General features: G+C 29.2%; 1 protein-coding gene across 3 annotated transcripts; it reads left to right on the top strand.

Annotated features, from left to right (window-relative positions):
• Window positions 1–4249: 4249 nt before the first annotated feature.
• On the top strand, window positions 4250–22326 carry LOC103572215 (RWD domain-containing protein 4). 3 transcript variants are annotated; one of them, XM_014442291.2, is made up of 6 exons: window positions 4250–4593; window positions 4680–4779; window positions 4872–5102; window positions 21113–21222; window positions 21290–21485; window positions 22023–22326. In XM_014442291.2, the coding sequence occupies exons 3-6, from the start codon at window positions 4998–5000 to the stop codon at window positions 22185–22187; spliced, it is 576 nt and encodes a 191-aa protein (XP_014297777.1). In that variant the 5' UTR covers window positions 4250–4593; window positions 4680–4779; window positions 4872–4997; the 3' UTR covers window positions 22188–22326. The 3 variants fall into 3 exon arrangements, with proteins under 3 accessions (XP_014297777.1, XP_014297776.1, XP_014297778.1); XM_014442290.2 differs by lacking the exon at window positions 4680–4779 and having other exon boundaries at window positions 4250–4545; XM_014442292.2 differs by having other exon boundaries at window positions 4552–4779.
• Window positions 22327–23259: the final 933 nt, after the last annotated feature.

The raw sequence follows: 23259 nt of genomic DNA, 5'->3' as shown, positions 1-23259 counted from the left end.
TTTGAATAATTAAAGAAACAAAAATTAAAATTAAAAGAATTAAAAATATTATTAGCTTAAATTATTATTTACCGTAAGATAAAAATTTGAAATTCAATCAAATTTAAGAAGTTAACAAAACATTTGAGTGAAACATGTACGAAAATTCGATTAAAATATTACAATATTTGTAAATATTTACTTAAAATTTAAAATAAAAATGGTTGATAAAATAAATGATGTATCATTTTTTTTTATTTTAATAAACAATCGTTTTTTTATGGATTTCATAATTTTTTACATTTTTTAATAAATATGAAAATTTTAATTGCCCCATTGGTGTTTACAAAATTTTCAAATGCCATTAAAGTAATCTAAGAGGTAAAACTACAATTAATAAATTGATATATTTTGCTTGTTGCATTAAAAATCACGTTATAACTATCACCAAATTGTTTATTTTTGAGAAATGCATAATATTAGTCACAAACTTAATGTATATATTAAAGTAAAATATATTTACGACTGTATAAATAATACAATTATTTAGTTATAATTTACATATACATATACATGTACATATTATACGATTTAAAGAAATTTATATGTCAATAAAGATTTTATTTTTTATTCCAAAGACGTTAAAATACATAATTTATCGATAATGTTATTTTTTACTAACATTGAAGTTATTTACTTTGATTATAATTTCCACTATAAATACTACTACATTAAGTATCAATTGATACTTCTTTTGAATAAATTTAAAAAAAAAAATAATAATACTATTATTAGTTATTTAAACAGTTATGTTCACTTTTATGGCATATAAACAATTTATATATATAATGTTTTATTTATAAGGATAACTACAAAATGTATGTATCAATTAAAATTACTCGTCAATACAACTACAACAAAAAATTAACTCGTAACAAATTTCTTATCAACTGACTTTGACATTATTCATTTATAATACATTTTTTATTGTATTAGTTTAGAAGTTATTTGTCATTTTTTTATTAAAAAACTTTTCACTTTAACAACTACAAAATAATTATGTTATTTCATTATTTAATATTATTGAAATTACCCACTTAAATTATATTATAAATGAATAGCAATTGAATTAAACATTCAGTAAATATTTTTTTTCTTTATTTACCACTATATCAATGTACAATATACTTAATTCACGTATATTGAATATACTAGTCTTAGGTAGTTCGCGAACGACCTAGGTCGGAAGAGCGCTCCTTTAGGTGAACTATGCGAACTAGTTCATCGATGATCTCGCTCTTAGTTCTTTTTAAATTTTTTTTAGCGTCGGTTTTACTAGACACTGGCACTATGTGACCAACCGAGTTATTTACTTTTTCTGTGCGCGCCTTGATACTTCGAGAGACTATTTATATATTAGATCATTACTCAACGAGACTAGCTGTTGACTAATGATTAATATAAATTAATTAATTTTTTCATTTTTACTTAAGTAAAAGATTTGATGTGCTATAAAAAAATGTCAACTTTAATTGTAATAATTAGCATTTTTTAAATTTGTAATATAATTACGCATTATACTAGAAACGAGACTAGCTGTTGACTAATTATTAATATAAATTCTTTTATTTTCTCACTCTTATTTAAATAAAAAATGTCATGTTCCATAAATAAACAGAACCTGCAATAATCATAAATATATTTTTTTCTCTATTTATTGTTTTTATCAAATTATTTAAAAAAAAGAACTAATGAACTAAAAGAGCGAACTAGTTCGCCATTGGATTATGAACTAAATTGAGCGCTCTCAGTGGTGACCGATCAGGCCCAAGACTAGAATATACATATAATTATCAGACTTAACCACGAAAATATTTGTATTTTGTTATTTATTCAATTTTACAGATTTACTCGCCATCTATAAAAAAAATGTAACATTGTTATAAGAACTCTATTTAATCTCAACATATGATAACAATTATTTCAGATTTCTAACTTTTTGACACTTCATGAAAACACTCAGTATTATTTTTCTTGTAATGTAGTCTCTCTTACTATTTTACTATTTAGTAGGTTGGAAACATTACTATAGCAACCTGTTATGTCCTGGGAGGTTACTAGGATCGGAGCTGACGCCACCTCCTGGACAGTGGGCAGTTCGTTGTCACGCGAGACCAAATTTTGAATTTGAAAACAGTGGATAAATTTATTGTTTACTAAGATGATGATTATGATATTTAATGAAATAATTAAACTATGATTAAGGATAGATGTAATTGATAAAATAACTTTTATCTGAAGACTGAATTTTATTATAAAGTATGGATAAAACTTGATCAGTAATAACAGTTGTATTCGTAAAGAGTTCTAGGAGAGAAGTGAAGTTACATCAGACGGCAGAGAGATCTCGGACCTTCACTCTCCAACTTCTCCCCACTACTCTCATGTTCACACTCATGCTTATATGTATATATTCTTATATATCTATGTTCTTTACTAAATATTATACTTATACATTTATACTTTCTACTAATTCAAATTGGAGATATAAGCTTACACATATACGTTCTTCACTTTATCCATTCTACAACTTCTTATTATTTATTCTATTTATATGTACTTAGATACAATCTTCCAGTTAAATATTCTAGGCTATCAGAGGTGTATTCCTCCATAATTATTCTATATTTAATTATTTAGTACCATTGACATTACTGTTTATTGTGAAACATTATTATAATTAATATAATGCTATATTTCTATATTTTCTTTAATTTATTTATTATACGCGTCACTCTTTATTTAATATTAACAGTAATAGTTAAATTCTGGTGAGACATGGTTTTCATTAGTCAGTAACATTTATTAATTATATATTTTCTTTTCTTACTTGTTGATAGAATATGTATTTGTTTATAACCATATAGACGGTTAACTTTAGAACAAGGACCTATTCATGATTTTTATGCGTATGTTTTGTTTAGGTTTTAAGTATCGGATGACAGGAAACGTTCCAAGACCACTCAACCTGTATTTATATTTCTCTGAATACAAAATAAAGGTTTATCTATCTATTTATTTAAACTTTCTTATAATAAAAATATATAATTTAATGAGTATGTGCCACGACGATTTATCATTTAAATTATTGACTCAATATTGTTAAGACGCAATAAGTGTTGTAAGAAATTAATATATAATTTCAAATGGAATTTAAATGCGCGCTTCTTATATATCTCAAGTTTACTAATTAATTAACAGGTGGAGGCACCTGAGGCTGTTGAGGACATAACAAACCTCGATCTAGGGACATTAAATCTAGTTTTATGCAAATCGTCACGGATCCAAAAATTCAACTGGCATTATAAGCAAATTGCTCTCAATTAATTTGATTCATTTTAAAAAAAGTATAAAATACTAATGCATTAAATTATCGTTGTTTTAATAGATTAGTGACTATTTTTCATGATAGCAACAAATACACATGTAACATTTTATGTCCGACTTAATCACTGTATGCAAATACATAACATCAATTCGATGTACAACTGTTCATAATTTGACATCTTTCTACATTACCAAGTCACCATCTTGTACTGCTACTATCAGCCATCTGTATTTAAAGGAAACAACATTAAATGCAACTGACTAAATACAAATCTGTCTCAAACATCCACTAGAAATAAATACAGTCGTTATTAACATCATTTGACTCTTAACTCTAGCAGGAATAATATTCAATCGAAATACTTTTCGACTCGAAAGAACTTGTTGTTAGGACAAAAAGATGGCACCCGGCAAATCCAGGCAGGAAATTTCAGGTAATTTCAATATCAAATTACCGTCAATTGCAAGCTAAAGTGGCTATTAGGATACATATTTTGTTATAGACCGAGCCCTGATAGCCAGACATTGCTCTACAAGCGTTGTAGAACAACACTGTCGGCTAACTTAACGAGAAAGTTTCTGGCAAACCTTAGCTGTATAATACTTTCCTTTAAGTTGGCTTCAGAATAAGGCAGTAGCTTGAATGTAACTTGCCAGAAAAACTTGTCGTCAATTTGAAGTGAAACTTTCAATCAACTTAACGTTATTGTCTGACGTTAATACTTGTAGTCAAATTAAATAAAAAATTGCAGACAATTTACTGTCAACTTAAAGGTAACTGTTTGCTCTCCAATACTTACCTCTAAGTTACCTTTAAAATACGGCAGTAGCTTGTAGCTAACTTATGGTTAGGGTGGCTATCAGGGAGCTTGCTTCAAAATTTGCTTGCATTTTTGCGTTGGCTACATTTCCGTTCGGATCTCTCATATGGCCCCGAACTGCCCACTGCCCAGGAAGTGGCGTCAGTTTTGACTCAAGTATCCTAGGCATTATTGTTTATCGACAACATCTGTATATGTACTGCACTTACGTTGACAACGTCACGCTCACGTATATTTAGATAGGATTTTGGGACGTTTTGAGCGTTGTGAACGCTTGTGGAACACACCCTAATGTATAACTGTTGCGATTTCATCCACTGACCTGAATAGTTACTATTCAGACCAGTGATTTAATCAGGTATTTCATTGGTTATTTCAAGAGGTTTTATTAATTATAACTGAAAGGGTATAAGCAACAAAGAACCATTTTTTTTACTGTCATTTTTTTTTTTGAAAAAATAAAATTTTATTAACTCAAAACAACTTTTTCAGCTGAAAAAATTTTTTGTCATGTACACCCTTTCAGTTTTAACTACTTCATTTGTTTTTTATATTGCTAGACTATAATTTAAAGAGAAGCTGCTTAAAAAATGTATAAAAAGATTGCAAAATATTTTATTAATGAATGAAATATTAATTTTTAAGATAATATCTTCATTAATCCAATGATTGTTTTTTTCAAAGATATACTCAATTATACCACTTTTCTGACTAAGTTAATACGAGCCAGGTAAATGATGGTAGAAATCAGGTACTAATTTGAACTTCCTATTATTATTTGTAATATAAATTTGAAAATCACAACAAAAAATGGGTGACATTGAATTGCAACAAGAAGAACGAGAAGTATTACTATCGATCTATGAAGGAGATGCGGCTTTTAAGCAATTAAACTCTACGACTTATCAATATAAGGTACATTTATCATTTTAATAAGTATGAGTGTAAAATTAGTCGACATCCAACAATTTTTATTTTCGGCAGAGAATATCTCCATTGCAATATAAGTTACTAACGTATTGAAAGTGAGAAATGGCGAGTTTTTTTAAATCCCCAATGTCCATGAAAAAAAAAAAATTTTTTTTTTCAATACCTACACGACAATTTAAAAAATTATAACAGAGGGGTTATCCCTGTAAAGTCTGGTCGCATTTAAGGTAATTTGGTAGCCGCATTGCGAAGTCAAAACAGTATCAAAATTATTTTTTTTTTTTAACTTCAATCATTCAATGAAGTTCATAATAATTTAAAATAATTAATAATTATATTTTATGAGCTATAATTAATGTGCAGCAACAAATAGTCATTATTTTTTTTTTTAATTACATAAATTGTTTTGACTGCAACTAAACAGTACCAACAGTTGTTATTTTATGAAAATTGGTACTTCTGTTTACACTAGTTTCTTTGACAGTTTAATGTGTATCACGTGTATGTGTAGTAAATATAACCTTATAATCCCCGAAAACTTAGTATATTCTTAAGTACCCCGTTTTGCCCCCCTATATTTATACAAAGAGTACGTCAATTATTGCATCACGAATTTTTTATATCTTCATCAGTTATTCTTTAATGTCATAATAAATATACGATTTACACTGACGCGATCACATACATGGGTCAGCGCAGTGGATAGCATCAAAGACTTTGAATCAGAAGGATGTAAGTTCGAGCCCAGCAGTCGCTGAGATTCTTTCATCAATTAAATTTATGTATATTTCCTCTAAGTAATGTTCCTTATACATTAAATCACAATTTGGAACAAGTTGAAATTTTCTTTCTTAATTCAATATTTTTTTTTTAATAGGGATGCCCTCGTGAGATCTCTTAGAGATTTCCCTATTGGGGCATAGCTGAGACCGCCCAATAAGGGCCCAATAGGTTTCACATAAAAATTTTTAGTCGGGATAGCGCCCGACTACAAAAAAATGTGAAAAATTGCACTAAGCCCCCGGACTCCTATATTAAAATGCTCTTTTTCACAAAAAGAAAAACAAAGCGATTTTTTTCAGCTTTCTTTTTTTTTTTCTTAATTGAATTCTATTAAAAATTTCTTAAATTTCTATTTGGAATATTAAAATTGAGAGATAAATTGTCGGGGATGAGTCGTCAGGGGATGAATTGTCTTGATCACAAAAAGCGTCACACCCAAAAATTGCATGTTTGTATCCTCTCGAGAAAATTATTTATTTAATGTAAGTAAGAATTTACTCCAACCAAGAATATTTTCTCAAAATAAGTACAGAAATTCTTAAATCAAGAAAATATTACTCGGTTGGAGCATACTTTTACTATGATTAAATAGTATATTTTACACCTCGGGCAGGAAAGTAAGAAATGTCTCAGATCTCATGTAATATGCCGAGGCGAAGCCGAGGTCAACAAACATGTGATCTGAGGCTTTCTTATTTACTGCCCATGGTGTCAATACTATTTTTCTCCTCGACGGAAGCGGAAAGCGTCAACTTCGTTTCACACAGCGGGAAAAAAGTTGACGCTTTTCGCCCGGAGGGGAGAAAAAATATTTACTCGGGAAGATACAAACACGCAGATACTTGAATACAATTTTTTTTTTCTCAGTGTAATAATAAAAAATTATTTTATCGTATTATTCATGATATTGTTTAAAAAAATTAAATTTGTTTAATAACAATATTTTTAATTGTTATTTTAATTATGACTGACTGAAACTGCAATATAGCCTGAGAAGCTCGGCTGCGCACTCAATTGAGAGCGCCCGGCACCCCGCGCGTGGCAATGAATAAATTCATATTATTTAAGGTAATTTGGTAGCCGCATTCCGAAGTCAAAACAGTATCTAAATTATTATTTTTTTTGACTTCAATCATTCAATGAAGTTCATAACAATTTAAGATAATTAATAATTATATTTTATAAACTATAATTAATGTGCAGAAACAAATAGTAATAATTTTTGTTTAATTACATAAATTGTTTTGACTGCAACTAAACAGTACCAACAGTTGTTATTTTATGAAAATTGGTACTTCTGTTTACACTAGTTTCTTTGACAGTTTAATGTGTATCACGTGTATGTGTAGTAAATATAACCTTATAATCCCGGTAAATTTTTGACAATTCATAATAATACGATAAATGTAACTGACACACAATTTAATAAGAAAAAAAATTGTTAAACAAATAATAAAATCGGTGATAGTATGGCACAGATCAGCCAAGTTAATCAATTGTTATTATTTTAGTGACAAAAAATTAATTTGACACAATTTATTGTTACTATTTGAACAGTGATAATTATTAATATATAGTTTATCTCTTCAACTATTTAATTTGTATTTTTTTATCAATCTAATACCCCACACACATCAAATAAATATTTATTTTTATCTATAAATATAAATAATATACTAATCTTCACACCTAATAATTTTTTAATTTATAAAAAACATTAATTATTTTTTGTTTAATTTTAATACAGTCGAGTCTCGTTATGAGTCCGCTCGTTATGAGTCCGTGAACCAGGATTTCCACGGAAGCCCTTCCCCCTCCACAACGTGAAAAAAAAATTAATTTCAGAGTCTCGATATGAGACCGTATATTCATGAAAAGAAATTAAGAGTTTATTTATCATATTAGTCCTATTATTTGTTTATAAGCAAGACACTGTATTACTATGAGAAACATAACACTCAAGTCAAACGGACTCATAACGAGATACTGGAAACAATCAAGTACACACTCACACGCTTAAAAAGTAGGGGAAGTTCAACTCACGACTGTCGCCTGCGCTGACAGAGTGGGGGTACACAAATTCTTAGAATTATATTCCCCTACACCCCTTTATGCGGGTTCATAACGAGACTCGACTGCAATTGAAATATAAAATTTATTTTTCCCGTAATTTTTACACATCTTATCTTATTAATGATGAGTATTCATGATTATTATTCATTTAACTCTTTGGTTTGTATTTATTACCAGTCCAGTATTTAACGATCATCATATAAATATATGTTTATTCTTTGAATGTAAACAATAATTTAAATTTTGCGCGCACAGCAGAACCACCATTTTTCCCAAGTATAAATAAGAGGGGCGCAGAATAAGTTACAAAACAATGACAGAAATCTTTCTGTCACACAAAAAAATTAATTAAAAAAAAACCATGCGGTAAATTGTTTCGAAATTTATTAGATAGATATTTTAGATATTATATCGTAGACTGAATAGTTTTTTTTGTTTAGGTTAACTGTGCCATTTTTTTTACAAATTATCAACTTCCTGTTAAGTTGAATAAAGACAGCCATAAGAGCCCATGTATTTTCACGAAAGTTTAATTAATTATATTTCTTAAACGGTATGGTAAAAAATTCTGGTTTTTGGTTTTTAAGGGCTTAAAAATATAATCTTTGAAATTATCGCAATTGAAGTAAGGGTTAACTGTTGGAGGTTTGACTACCAAATTACCTTAAGTATTATAGTCGAATATTAGGGCGCAAGTGGAAGATGGACTCGGCCTTCCAGAACCGGCTGTTGTTAAATTATTATAGATCAATCAGAGTCGTTTGTAATATTTTGTGAGAGACGTGAGGATTGTGAAATAAGCTGAAATAATTTATATTTAATAGTTAATTTTATTTCCTTTACTACAAGCACCTTACTTTTCCTTTTATTATTTTTATGATAAATTAATATTCTTATGAGAAACTAAATCTTTCTTATGACAAACGTGATTCCTTTATATTTCTCCAATTTTCCTTATTGAAAATATCGTCCCCTGGACGTTTCCACACTCCCATACGCTAAAAAACCGTCCTCTGGATGTTAACCGACAATTTACTTTACCCTACCCTCGCGGACTTGGAATCACTGTAAAATCACAGTGAATTCACTTTCACCGTAATTTGACGGTGTATTTATGGTGATTTTATAGTGAATTCACAGTGATTTTGTGCCATTTTGTCATTGTGATTTAGTAGTGATTTCACTGTGATTTTACGGCGAGTTTACAGTAAATTTATATTGATTTCATCATGATTTCACAGTAAATGAATGCTGATTTCACAATTATTTCACAGTAACGTAATGGTGATTTCACAGTAAATCAATAGTGTTTTCACAATGATTTCGCAGTGCATCAATGACGATTTCACCATGATTTCGCAGTAAATTTATGATGATTTGCCTATAGTTTTATGGTGATTTTAGAATAGCAAAAAAAAAGTTGTTCAAACATTCTTCAACTTTTTTATGTACTTTTTTTAAATAAACTGAATATTTATGTCATGATGGCCATTTTTAATTTTTGTTTGTATTCTTTTTTTTTTATTTCAAAGTTCTCTGAGCACTTAAAAATTTTCAAGATGTGTTTTGAGAAATAAGTTTAATGGAAAAAATTGCAAAAAGCTTCAAAGTTTGATATTATAGAATGACAAAAAAAATAAAAAATGGTAGTCATTGAAAATTTTTGTTTTTTTTTTTATTTGAAAAAAAAAAAAAAAAAAAAAAAAATGATGGTAGGTGTTAGTAATTTTTTTGTATTTTTTTTCCGCAGTGAATTTCCAGTAAACTTACAGTAAATTCACAGTGAATTTGCTGTAAGTTTATTGGAAATTCACTGTGAATTCACTATATATTCACTGTAAATTTACTGTATATTCACTGTGAATTTACTGTAAGTTTACTGGAAATTCACTGTAGATTCACTGTGAATTGGCTGTGGTACCACACTAAAATCACTGCAATACCACTATGAGGTAACTATGAATCGACTGTGATAACATAATAAGATCACTGTGAAACCACTATCGAATCACTGTGAGATAACCATAAAACTACAGTGACAGAATGGCACAAAATCACGGTGATTTCACTGTAATTTCATCATGGTCTCACAATGTTTTTACTATAATCTCACTGTGATTTCACTGTGATTTTACAGTGATTCCAGGTCCGCGAGGGTAGTGTCCCCTGGTCATAATCTCAACCTAACTTAATTTTGTCCACCGGACCTAAATTATAGTTAATTCACTTAGCATTAAATCAAAATCTATCTAAATCTTCCTCTACTTTGTACTTTCAACACTTCCAATAGGTTCAGTAGTTTCAGTATCACAAAATTTAATTTCACTCTGATTTTCTTAACTCTAAATTCTCAATAATTAATTTAGTAATTAATTAACTTTGTTTGATTTGGAGAATTAATTAATTAATTTCACTCACAACTTTTCACTAATTAATTTTCCACAATTATTATTTCGGATTTAATAAAAATTATCTTTTTTTTTTTTTTTACATTTTGGTATTTTTTTTGACAGAGGTTTCCTAGTGGGATCTCTTGGGAATTTCCCTATTGGGACCCAGCTGGGACTGTCCGATAAGGTCCTAATAGGTGCGTGACATCCCTATGCGGGGTCCGTATAGGACAACCCAATAAGGGACCAATAGGTCTCAACTAACAATTTCTAGTCGGAAAATACGTAGAAACTTTTTTTTCTACTTAAAATTCACAATTACATTATTTATCAAATATTGTCAATCATTTTACTAAACAACGATCACGTAAAAAACCATCTTTTTCAAAATTTTTCAAAACCTTCAGGTGTCTTTTGAATCATTAATAACCCTTCTATTTACTTTAGGTTACTGATTCTTTATGTTTATCTTCTGCAAAAATATATTTTTGGTAAAACAAAAATTTATGCGTATTTATTTTTATTAAAAAAAAAAAAAATATAAATTTGTTACAACGCAAAATTTTAAGAAAAAAATAAGTTTTTAATTTTTTTTTGAATTGTTCAACCACTTCGAAAAATTCAAAAAAATTCCTGAGTATAGAGGAGTATAAAAGACATTTTCTGACGAATTTTGGTGAGTGACATATTTCAAAAAGGCTAAAAAAAAAATATTATAATTTTCGTTTCCTCGTTAAAAATCGGCTTTCCGTTTGAGAATCATGATCATATGATTTTTTTATGTTTTGGGCTCGTAACAATTAGGAAAAAAATTATCAGTGATTCATTCCAAATTTTACTATAAAAAGAAAAATAATTTCGAAAAACCAGGTTTTTTTGAAATTTTCGAATACCGTTTGAGTTAAAGAGCTAATAATTGAAATGTATTATTTTCATTCGATCCCCTAAGTATGACTCAAAAAAGCCGTGGGGGCAGAATTCCCATATTAATCCGGCTATACCCATTATTTAATGTTTAGTTGTTATTTAACATTAACAAAAGTGTATGGCTTTTTTAAAGTATTTTTATATAAATATAATTTAGATGCTATTAAAATTTCAGCTTGAATCAAACACTTCGTTTCTATTATATAAAAATACAATTTTCGGGTTGTTTGGTTCTATATTTTCACTTCTAAAAGTAACTGGATTATTCATTTCTGTCTTAAAAATTTTCATAAATTTCATTTAATTTTATGCTGATCGTGAATCAAACAGATTATCTGACATATTTTATTGCAAATTAGCGCTACACACAGTATCTCCTTTACAAAAAAGGCTAGCCAAACATACGATTTATTATTCATCTATTCTAAAAGTGTTACCGTGCAAAATTTCAAAGTGCAGCAAACACTTCATTAAAATGTATCACCACTTCTCGGACCAATTAGTCTCGGACGAATTTATCTCAAAGTCGAATGTTAACCCTCCGTCCATCGCGCGGTCTCACCACCCTCCGTTCATCGCGCCGCGGCGTGCCGCCGCCATGTATTTAATATTGCGGTGTTGCCAAGTATTATGACCATGATTTTAAATTAAAACCACTCAAGCTAATACTGTACAATTGTATTTATTTTTTAGAATTTTTTTTACTAATTTGAAAATATTGACAAAAGAGATGAACTAATTAATTAAGTTTGAAATTTTAAAGATAATTTTTTTATACATTTTATTCAAAGTAAAGGTGGTCAATAATAAAAATACCTAAGATAATTAATTATTGTATTGTTTTTTGAGCATAATAACATTAATTAATTTTCAAATAAACTTTAGTACTAATTATTTTTTTATTAAAATTTGTATCATTAGTTTTTTAAACACGAATTAAACAAACATTTATTTAAAATTTTTAAGATATTTAATAATATTTTAAACAATCTTAATTATAATAAATATAAGATTACATTGTACCACAGACTAGAATTCGTTCACGATCAGACATCATCATCGGTTGAACTTTGGTTTGTTCCACAGTTTGTACAGATACGAATTGTGTGTTCTCCGCAAATAGGATTACTGCAAGTTTTACATCTTATCTTGGTTTTCCTATTTTTTCTAATTGGACATAAAAAACATAATAGTCGCTCACCATCGTCGCAATTATTATTATTATCATATTTAGTATCCAAGCTTTCATTGTCACCGATAAACTTTTTTATAGAGGTGCGTAATTGAATCGGTAATGAAACCAATTGCTTTCTCTGCTCCAGCCACGGACGACATAAATCTTTGTCAAGATTTTTCAAGAAATTTCTTCTTGATACTTTAATTCGGGTGTTTTAAAGTAGATAATCTGGCTATTTGTACCACCTACATTTAGCAGAGTAAAGAAAACTGTCAATGGCCATCGACAACTACATCTAGCTACACTGTAAGATGATTTTAACTTGTCAACAACGTCTACCCCACTTTTTGTCGCGTTGTAAAATGTAATTATTTCAGGTTTCTTCCTGTCGCCAGTTTTTTCATCAATAATCATTGAATTATGCATAGACGATACGAGAACAACATTCTTATTTTTTGTGGTACGTAAGATAATAAAATATTTCCATTCGAAAATCCAAACAAAGTACTCGCAACGAGCCTTTTAGCTTTGGTGTCAACAAATGAAAATAGTATTTCAGGCTCATTCTTTCGAATTGTCCCAACAGTTGTAGTTTTATACTTTGTCGCTAATTCAGTAATCAAGAGAATAGATGTGAACCAATTGTCCATAGTTAAGTTCCGACCAGTATTTAGAATAGGCTCAGCAATTCTTTTCACAACACTTGAAGGCTTATTGTCAAGTTGAAACTTTTCACTTCGTTGCTTTCCCAGATACATCTCCATTCTTACAGTATAAAAGCATGAAGCATCCACTAGAGCAAAATTTTTGAGACCATATCTGTCCGGCTTATTTAGCATATACTGTCTAAAACTGCAGCGACCTTTAAAAGATGACATCATCTCATCAATTGTTAAGTTTTCTCCAGGTGAGTAAGCTTTTAAACATTGCTCGTCAAAAGTTTTCCATACATCTCGGATTGGGGCAAATTTATCTTCCTTAGAACGAGTAGCCCGGGTATCAATGTCATCAAATCGGAGTGCTCTTAGCGTTAAAGTGAAACGATAATAACGCATTGCTGATCGAAAATACTTAGGCGCCATACCATCAGTCGACCATAGATCTCTCAAATTAACATGTGACATTTTCATGGTTCCAGCTAAAAATAATAGCCCCAATAGAGCTCGAATTTCATCAATAGTTGTTGGACTACAATCTCTAGGTCTAGAGTAATTTTTCTGACTTTCAATGAGCTTTTTATTTGTAAAAACAACAATATAGGATAAAGTATCTTCTGAAATAAATAATTCGAAGCATTGTAAAGGTGTTCTCGCGTTTTTAGCATAATTCTTCACTCCAATAAAATCAGTAATTATATTTTTATTAGAAACTTTTGACGTAGGAGGTGGTTGCTTAGTCCATTTAGTTGTTTTATTTTTTTCAAGGTAGTAGTCGTCTGTTTCCATTTGCACTTCATTTGATTTCTTCTTCACAATTTTTTTTTTTGAATTTGAACAGTTAGTTGCTTTAGTACTTCGTTTTTTACTATCTTTACCACCATTATCACTAGCATTACTATTATTATCATAATCGCTGTCATCATTGGTCAAATTACTTTTAGCTTTATTTGACTTTTTTTTTTAAACTTTTTTTATTGGGTCTTCGTCGTGGAGGTAAAATCTTATCATTTGCAGCAGATGACAAATCATCATCTGATTCAGTCGACGTTTCATTTGACATTTGTTCGATAATCTTTGTTTTATCTGACTTATGACATTGAATCGTTAATTTTTTTGTAGTGGATCTTAGTAAGTAATGATTATCACCATTATTATTTATATCCGTTTCAACGACATTTGAATGGTCATCAGAAGAAGTCTGTGTCGTTGCTGATTCCCACTGATACTGTATCTCAGTATCTGAATAATTACTGTCATTATCATCACTTAAATTTAATAATTTTTCATCTCGTTGATCCTCGTCACACCACTTAAGATTTTTTTTTTATGTCATTTTACCTAACATGTAATTTATAAAAAAATTAACTACAATGAAAGCAAACACTTTATAAAATAAAAAAATGCTTTATTGATTATTCTTATAGTAATTTTTTGCATTAATTATTTTAATTTATTATTGTCAAATATTTTTAGGTATACATACCTCACTGACATAATCATAAAGTCTGGATTAGTGAGAATTAAACTCTCAAAAACATTTAATTTTGTTAAAAATAATGTTCATGTATTTTAAATTATTTTATTAATAAAATATTTATTATTATTGCAACTTTAATTAAGAGTTGTTTATGTTTAAGTTTGACAAAGAACTGCAAACCAAATTATCAACTGTACTTAGTTATGAAGGAGAAAATTAACTAGTTCAATGGATGTTTTACTATTGTAAACAAGGTTTTCCAGTATCAAAAAAAAATTGATTGAAAACTTAAAAATACTGTGTGACAATGATAATAGGAAAACCCTATTCCCTAATAATAAGCCAGAAAGTTTTGGTTTGAAAGTTTGTTAATTGAAACGTCATCCAAATGTTACAGAAAGAATTTCTGAAAGTTAATCTGTAACCCGGGCTAAGGTAACAGAGTATCAAATACGAGGATGGTTCACTAGTATTATTAACTAATTCATTGAGTTTTTTACTGATTAAGACTATCAAAATCGGTTCTACACGAATTTTTAATGGTGATGAAATTGAAGTTTCCACATGAGTTCGAAGCCGTCATAAGTAGATTGTACTGTACGGTGTTTACTTGTCATATTTATTTTTATAAATTAAAATAATTCTGTTATCATATTAATGAATTTTATTAATTATTTCATTAGGATAATATCTTTCAAACTTGTTTTATTTCATTTTTTGTCTGATCCCGAAGTTTTTCGTAATTGATTTAGCCGCAATAATAGGCACGCAGTAATTGGATCATCCGCAGTAATTGGCACGCAGTAATAGGTGCAAGCCACTTTAGGCCCGCAGTAATACATGCATATAGACTTGTCTCTAAAATGTTTATTATTCAAAGAAAATATTAGTTCATCTCATTGTTAATTTTTTTTAACTTAATAATAAGTACAACTTGGGTATAAAAAAAAAACTATCAATATTTTGGAATAAATTTCATTAAATTGCTTTTGAAGTAACACCCAAAAAAAAACCGTAGTAGTACCCACACTTTCCCTATATAACTTTATTCTTTCATAATATGAAATTTCATGAATTTTTAAAATGTATCTAATAAGAAATAGTTATAAAAATTATTATAAAATAAGACAAAACCTACATTCAATCTAACGAATAAACGTTGAAATAAAAAATGCCCGGCTGAGCGCGATTTTTGAAACAGTCGCTTGATTTTAAATTTATAATTTATAATACATTAATTTGCTACATCATATTTTAATATATTTACATTCACAAATAATTATTTATCAATAATAATTTTTGTCGTTGAAATTTTTTTTTTATAAAAATTATAAAAAACGCATTAAACAGTTAAAGTGACCGACTAATGGTACTGAGCGGATATAGGGGATTTTACCTTAAGTAGAAAATAAAATAAAATTATTTCATGCCAAAAAAAGGAAAGATCTATATATATTATGTTCTTTTGTTTTATTTGAAAAAAAAGAACAATCGATAATCGATAAAATTTATTAAAATGAAATTTTAAAAAATATAGGTTTTATCATCAAAATCATAAAAATACATAGCTTGAAACTTTCTTTGGAACACGGCGAATTTTGTGGTGTAAATTTCATGTCAAAATATTCAGTAGTTCTTACGTAATGCGCGTTAAAAAAAAAGACCTGTCATTCTATAGATATAGATTATATATTTTTATGTACAATTAAACATAAAATTTTTTAAAAAATTAGATGTAATTATACATAACTATACAAAATTATATAGAATATTATAAAATTATATATGATTATATCTAATTATGTATAATTTCTTTTTCCCGGGATAATATAGAAGTTATATATAATTATAACTACGTTAGCTATATATAATTATAACTAAATTAGTTACATTCAATTGTAACTAAGATTTCAAATTTATTCCCATACATCAGGCTGGATCAGACATGAACAGACATGGAAGGTATGATCAGGCCTAAGCGTATTTAACGCGTCAGACATGAATAGGCATGGACAGATATGATCTACCCCAACAAGGCCATTTCATATTGTTTTGGGTCCAAAAATCTTGAATATATTTTAAAAAATTAGCGATTGAAAGAGCTGCGTGGTTGTTTGTAATTAGTTCCAGTACTGGATATATTTTTCCATTAATACCCGGGAAAAATCGTCATGCACAATCATGCTTGATCATGTATAATCGTGCATGATTCGGGCATGATCGTACATGATTCAGACATGATCGTGCATGATTCAGGCATGACTTTGCACGATTCATGCAAAGACATGCATGATCATGCAAAGTCATGTTCAATCATGCATGATCACGTATGACGGGCAAGAATAGTCATGCATGATTCATGCAATATAATGTATGACTAGGCTCGGCTATGAATGATCATTCATGACTTAGCACGAATTATACATCGTCGTGCATGACCATGCAAAATAGCCCTGACCTAGCCTGGTCAGGCATGGTCATTTTTCATGTCTGACCAGGCCTGAAGACTCATGCCTGTTCAAATCTGATCAGATCTGATCATTTTTTCCCGGGATAGTAATAAACCATCTTCGATTCCACGTATGGTTTTCTAAGTACAGATCTGGTAGCATCAATATACAAGATTAAATTTTTATGGGCTTTCAACAATTCAATTTGCTTCATGGTTTCTAAATATATCGTGAAAAGTGAAGTGAATTGACGTATATATGAATGATCTTTAGCTTTGATCGATATATCTGTAACATCATCAGTATCACAGTAATTTATGGTGTTTAGTTCGGTCTTCACTGTTCTTAGAATTTTTTTCGAATGAGTAAATTTATAATTATTTCGTTTCCTAGTTAGTTTTTCATCCATATCGCTTACTAATTCTTTATGTAAAGTACTTGGTTTTATAAATCTCAAGCATTGTTGAACTTTTTGTCGCTGGGTATACCTCGTAGTTGATACGAAAGAGGTAACGTATAATTAGGAATATTTTCAGTAGAATAAATATTGATTGTTGTTTTCAAGCCTACCATCTTCCCATTAAATTGGAATTGGATATTACATTCAGGTTGCTTACACTCTGCATAATCACGGAATGTCCCATTATTGCTGTGTTTTAATCCTTTAAATATTAGGACGCAGCTGATATCTAATTTTGATGGTAGTTCGTTCCGAAGATAATGATGAATTAAATCCAACGTTAATATATCATCGTAAACTATTTTTGATGAAAAAACTTGATAAGATTCAACGAGTACATAAGTGTTTTTATCTTTTGTAGAATTATTTTCTTGGGATTTTGTAGTATTATTCTCTTCAGGTTGCATGGATATTTAACTTAAACATCTCAATAATTGAGATTCCTCTTATTATTAGTAGAAGAAAGCTTAGGCTCATCACTCGATAGTTAAACAATTTTAGACACTCTCTTTTTTATGGTTAATGTCTTTATTATTTTATCCTTGAGATTATTTCTGTTGTCATGCTAAAAAAAGTATAGGTTTATGCGAAAATTATTAACTTCTTTTTTCCTTAAACCGAAATGTTGACATAATTTCAATAAAAGCGACTTATTACAACTAGGATTGACTCCATTCTCTTCGAGAATTTGCACAGGTTAAAGTAGCGCATAATAAACAGCGGTAATATTAACCCTTCGTCGGTTGCGTAATGAGTGTGGCACCGCCTTTTTTATATTTTATTTTTTTTAACTTTCCGCTAAAATAATTAAAAATTTTCAAAAATTCGGGAAGTTATTGATTTCACCCCAATTTTCGAAAATCGTGTTTTCATCGAATGTCGACGTTTTGAGGTCCTAAGAAGCTATTCTGACTAATTTCAGAAGGATGTCCGCGCGCGCGCGCGCGCGCGCGTGTGTGTGTGTGTGTGTGTGTGTGTGTGTGTGTGTGTGTGTCGAAACGCGTCGATTGCCGCCTTAACTATCTCAATCGGTTTATTCGTTCAAGAGAAATCGATCGAGAAAGAAATGGTGAAAACCGGTTTTCTTCGATTATCTTCGAAGCGACTCATCCGATTAATTTCAAAATTTGACCAGCTCTAGAACTCAATAAAACGCGTCGATTGCCGTCTCAACCATCTCAATCGGTTAATTCGTTCGTATTATATCGTGGGAGAAAGAAATGCTAAAAAACGGGTATTTCCGAAAACAATTGCATACAACAGTATTTTCGAGCTCGAAGAGAAAATGAATAAGAAAAATATTTTCTACTTACGGTTTTACGATCGCTGTATCACTGAAACGTCAATTAAATTTTAAATTTATATTTTCCAATATTTTAAATTTAATCCTGCAATATTATTTACCGATGGTTAAATAATAAAAGTAAATTTTTAATTTTTGTGCTGATGAAAATAACAAAATTAGTACTAATTTATTGATAAAATAAAGAAAAAAGTTCAATTTTTGAGAGAATTAATTATTATTTATTATTCAATTATAAATTATTAAACATTGTTTTGGAAATAGCGCACGTCAAACTTTTAATTTCATATTTATGTAATTTTATTTTTTTTTAATGAATATTTTATTCTCTTCAGTAAATTATAAATTTAAAATTTATTTGATCTTTTAGTGATATATATCACTTTTCTAGATCAGAAATGGAATATTATTTTAGAATTAAAAAGAATTAGTTAGAATAAAACTTTTTCGAATTCTCTTTTGTTCTTTTGAATTCTTTGCGAGAGCAGAAATTGCAATATTATTTTAGAATTAAAAAGAATTAGTTAGTATTCAAAATATTTAATCCTTTTTTATTCTTTTTAATCCTAAAATGTTAAAAAGTTGGAGGAGAATTAAAAAGGATTTATTTCAGTTTCGATTTGAATTCTCCGGAGAATTAGGAGTATTGGAGAGTATTAAGTAGTATTAAAAATGTGTGCTTTTTTAATCCTCTTTAATTCTCCTTTTTAACCAGGGATAACGATCATAAAACCGTTAGCAGAAAATATATTTCGTGTTCATTTTTTTTATTTATTAACATCGTAATAATAATACTCGCGTAGAATTATTTTTTCAATTAATTATTAATTTAATTTTTTGGAAAGAAATTGAATTAATAAATAATTTAAAAAAAATAACAATTTCTATAACACAAAATGGTGAGAATATTTTAAATTGCAGTAGATGAAAACCACTGAGCCCGGGCTAGCACGCGCCCTCTAGCTCAGTTTCTGCAGCTCTATTACCGACAGCGTGTCAAAATGTAAACAACAAATTAATTTTTTTTTTAATTAATTTTTCTCGCGAACAGAATAAAACCCGAGAGACTGGTTTTAGACTTTTCTGATTCAGAATTTATCGTCCTTTGATTTAATACCAGTCATCATAGGGATTTACATTAATAGATAAAAGTTTTTTTAATGAAAATACACGGTGTCTCGGCATCCCTATTGTTATTTTATTATTTATTTTGAAAACTCGGCCGAATTGAGCTTTTTTATTTTTATTTTCATAATCTACGAAATTTTTTACGTATAATCAATAAAAAAAAAATCCACTAATTAATTTCCCTCAACAAGGCTTAAGAGTAAAATGACTCGACTATAAGTTGCTTCTTAAAGCAAAATAACAATAATAACCAACAGATTGCGCATATTATTGAATATCAGCCATATTACAGTACATGAAAATAAAATTAATGATAGATGAGGACAAAACCGCTAGTGCTTCTGAAAATTTTGAGAATTCCATAATTTTACATTCAAAATTAAAATACTTCCTGTAAAAAGTATGTCAAAAAATATACATAGAAAGTATATGGGACGGAGTACGGATAATAAATATTAGAATATGCATTCCTCGGGATAATATGGTTTTTTAGTCATACACCGCGCTGATAAAATGATTTTGATTCATTTTTAAATATAACTTTATTTCTACTCGAAAAAAAAGTAAATAAAAAAGTGGATAATAAGCTTTTTTCAAAATAAACATGTCCATCTTTTTTTAATTTGGTCAATTTTAAGTTGGATATATGTTTCCAAAGTTTTTCGAAAATTTATTTTTATTACCATTTTTGAATTAAAGAGCCTAATATAAAAACTAAAAAAATGGGCATTTAGATTTTACAAAAAACGAACAAAAAAAATTTTTTTTTTTAATCGAACAACTATTCAAGTAGTTATGACTTTTCAAAGGTTCTAATTAGAAAATTAAAAAAAAATGGAAAAAGGACATCCAAATGATAATGAGTAAACGAGAATATTTTAATTTTATGACAGAAGATTGTTACATAACGTCAGTAGAGCTTACCAAAGTTTTATTTTTTAAATTGTCGTTTATTGAAAAAAAGTTTTTTTTTTTTTTTAAATGGACATTTAGGATTTGACGAAACGCGCCATTTCTCACTTTCAATACGTTAGTAACTTACATTGCAACGGAGATTTTCTCTGTCAAAAATAAAATTTGTCGGATGTCGGCTAACTTTACACTCATTAAGAAGTCCATAATTACAGGCAAAATGAATGTTTCACTATTATTTACTATTATTTTATAGTATGGAGAGGATAATGATTCGCGTTCATTTTTATTGGAGATAATTTGGCATGAAACTTACCCTACCAACAAACCGACAATTAGCATGGAAACATTCTATAATAAACACATGTATGTTTTATAGCTATTTTTTTATTGTAATTGTTATTAATAATTGTGACGTGGTTTTAAATTTTAGTCTCCCCAAAGTAAAAGAAAAAATTATAGCCCATGTCGAAGCTGAAGCAGAGCAATGGCTTGGGTGTGCTATGACTTACACTTTGTTTCAATCAGTTCAAGAACATTTAACTGAATTAATAGAAGAACAGCAAACTTCGATTGCTGATGTAAGCATTCAAACAGCTAAATTGAATCTTGATGATAATAATCAAAAAGTAAGTATACTTTATTTTGATATCATCCCATATAAAAATCTTGTTCAAGGCTTGAGCAAGCCTGCTCTCAAGTTCGTTAGACGTTAGTGTCTTTTCCTACCTACATGTCTTGCTGCAGACACTTGTGGCTAGATTTCAATAGCAAGTCTAGTGCAAGCCTTACACAATAAATTTGTGCTGTATTATAACTCAATTCTGGAGGAAGACTATAGTTGAATATAGTTGCACAGGGTTTTCTCAAGATCTGCTCAAGGCTCAAAATTGACCTGGAGCCTTGAGCAGATCTTCAGCCAGCCATGCCTTGAGTTACTGGTGCAAGAAAGGCGCCAAAAACTTTTCAACTGCACCGTATCGAAGATACCTTCAATATTCTTGTGTAGAATGCCTGGAGCAAGTCATGCACAAGTCTTGATGACGATTTCTTGCTGCATGATCTTGCGTAAGACCCATACGTAGAATAAGACACTAGTGACTAGGGGTTTTGTATTGAATTACACAATATAATTAATCACCTGTATATCAATAATTTCTAAACAGGAAGAATCAACTAAAAAACAAAAAAAAGAGCAACTCACAAAATCACAAAAAAGGCGTCGTTGGAATAAGGTTGATAGCAAAGGCGAAAAACCTCGTGGATGGGATTGGGTTGATATTGTTAAACATTTATCTCAGACAGGCTCAAAAGCTGAGCAAGAAACGTAAACTTTTCTGTCAAAAAAAATTTTTTATGAAAAAATACAAATTATTTACATTCTTATAAAATTTTCATGAGTACAGTGAAGAAACGATGACTAAACAAAAACAAATGATTAGTTGTATAATAACTATATATTAGTTGAGGAATGAATAAAAAACTTCATCGTAATACGAAAATAAAATATTTATTAAATAATTCATTGTATGATTTTTTATTGTAGATTTTTGAAATAGAAGGTAAATGTTCCAATACCGGAACGACGAAAGGTATACGACTGATTTTTATCGTTTTAAAAATATTCAAATAGATTAATAACCCAAATAATTTATTATATTAGATAGAATCGACATTTACCTATTCAAAAATTATCAAATTACGTTATATTTCTTAAATTTAATATAAAAAAAAGATTTTTTTTCATGACACTCCAAAGACCCACTACCGGAACGCTGAAATAGCCTTGTCCCAATACCAGAATTCGGTTGTCCTAATACCGAAACAGTAAATAAAATGAGTTATTTTTTGCACTAATATGCATTCATTCATAGTGAAAATTTAACAATTAATGAATAATATTAATGTAAAATGCATTTAAAATGTTTAAGTAATTAAATATTTAATAAAAAATAAATATTTTGAACTGAAGAATAGAAACAAAATAAATCATTTAAGGTTATACTATAAAATGATTAAAAAAAAAATTAAACACAAAAATTTAGGTAGGTATTTATTTATTGATTCACCTGGCGGTTCAATCTAGCTTCAATACTTTTTTATTTGTTAACCTCCTATTTCTCATTTTTACCTCCTTAATTGTGCGGATGTGGCCCGACTTGTGCTTATACTGTACTGCATCATTACGGTGATGCCCTACTACCTCCCTTATGCAGTGGAGGTGTAGTGGCGTAGGAAAACCACAGAGAAAACCTAGCCAGTACAGTTTCGGTTTGAGTGAAGCTCCAGTGATCGATAAAATTCCCATTTTACCGATTACTGGATCTTTATCCCGCGCCTAACGATCAGAGACCTACGTTCGAACCCGACGCGTGACTAAACGGTCACCCAGCCAAGTAGTAA

The sequence above is a fragment of the Microplitis demolitor genome, chromosome 5 (assembly GCF_026212275.2).
Source record: "Microplitis demolitor isolate Queensland-Clemson2020A chromosome 5, iyMicDemo2.1a, whole genome shotgun sequence".
NCBI lineage: Eukaryota > Metazoa > Arthropoda > Insecta > Hymenoptera > Braconidae > Microplitis > Microplitis demolitor.
Note: the sequence above shows the minus strand (reverse complement) of the source record. Positions and strands in the feature narration are given on the sequence as shown.

Coding starts and splice junctions, on each gene's coding strand:
- LOC103572215 (XM_014442290.2), top strand. CDS start 4,998: ATGGGTGACATTGAATTGCAACAAGAAGAACGAGAAGTATTACTATCG. Junction 21,223..21,289: donor ACATTCTATAATAAACACAT/GTATGTTTTATA, acceptor TTTAAATTTTAG/TCTCCCCAAAGTAAAAGAAA. Junction 21,486..22,022: donor TTGATGATAATAATCAAAAA/GTAAGTATACTT, acceptor ATTTCTAAACAG/GAAGAATCAACTAAAAAACA.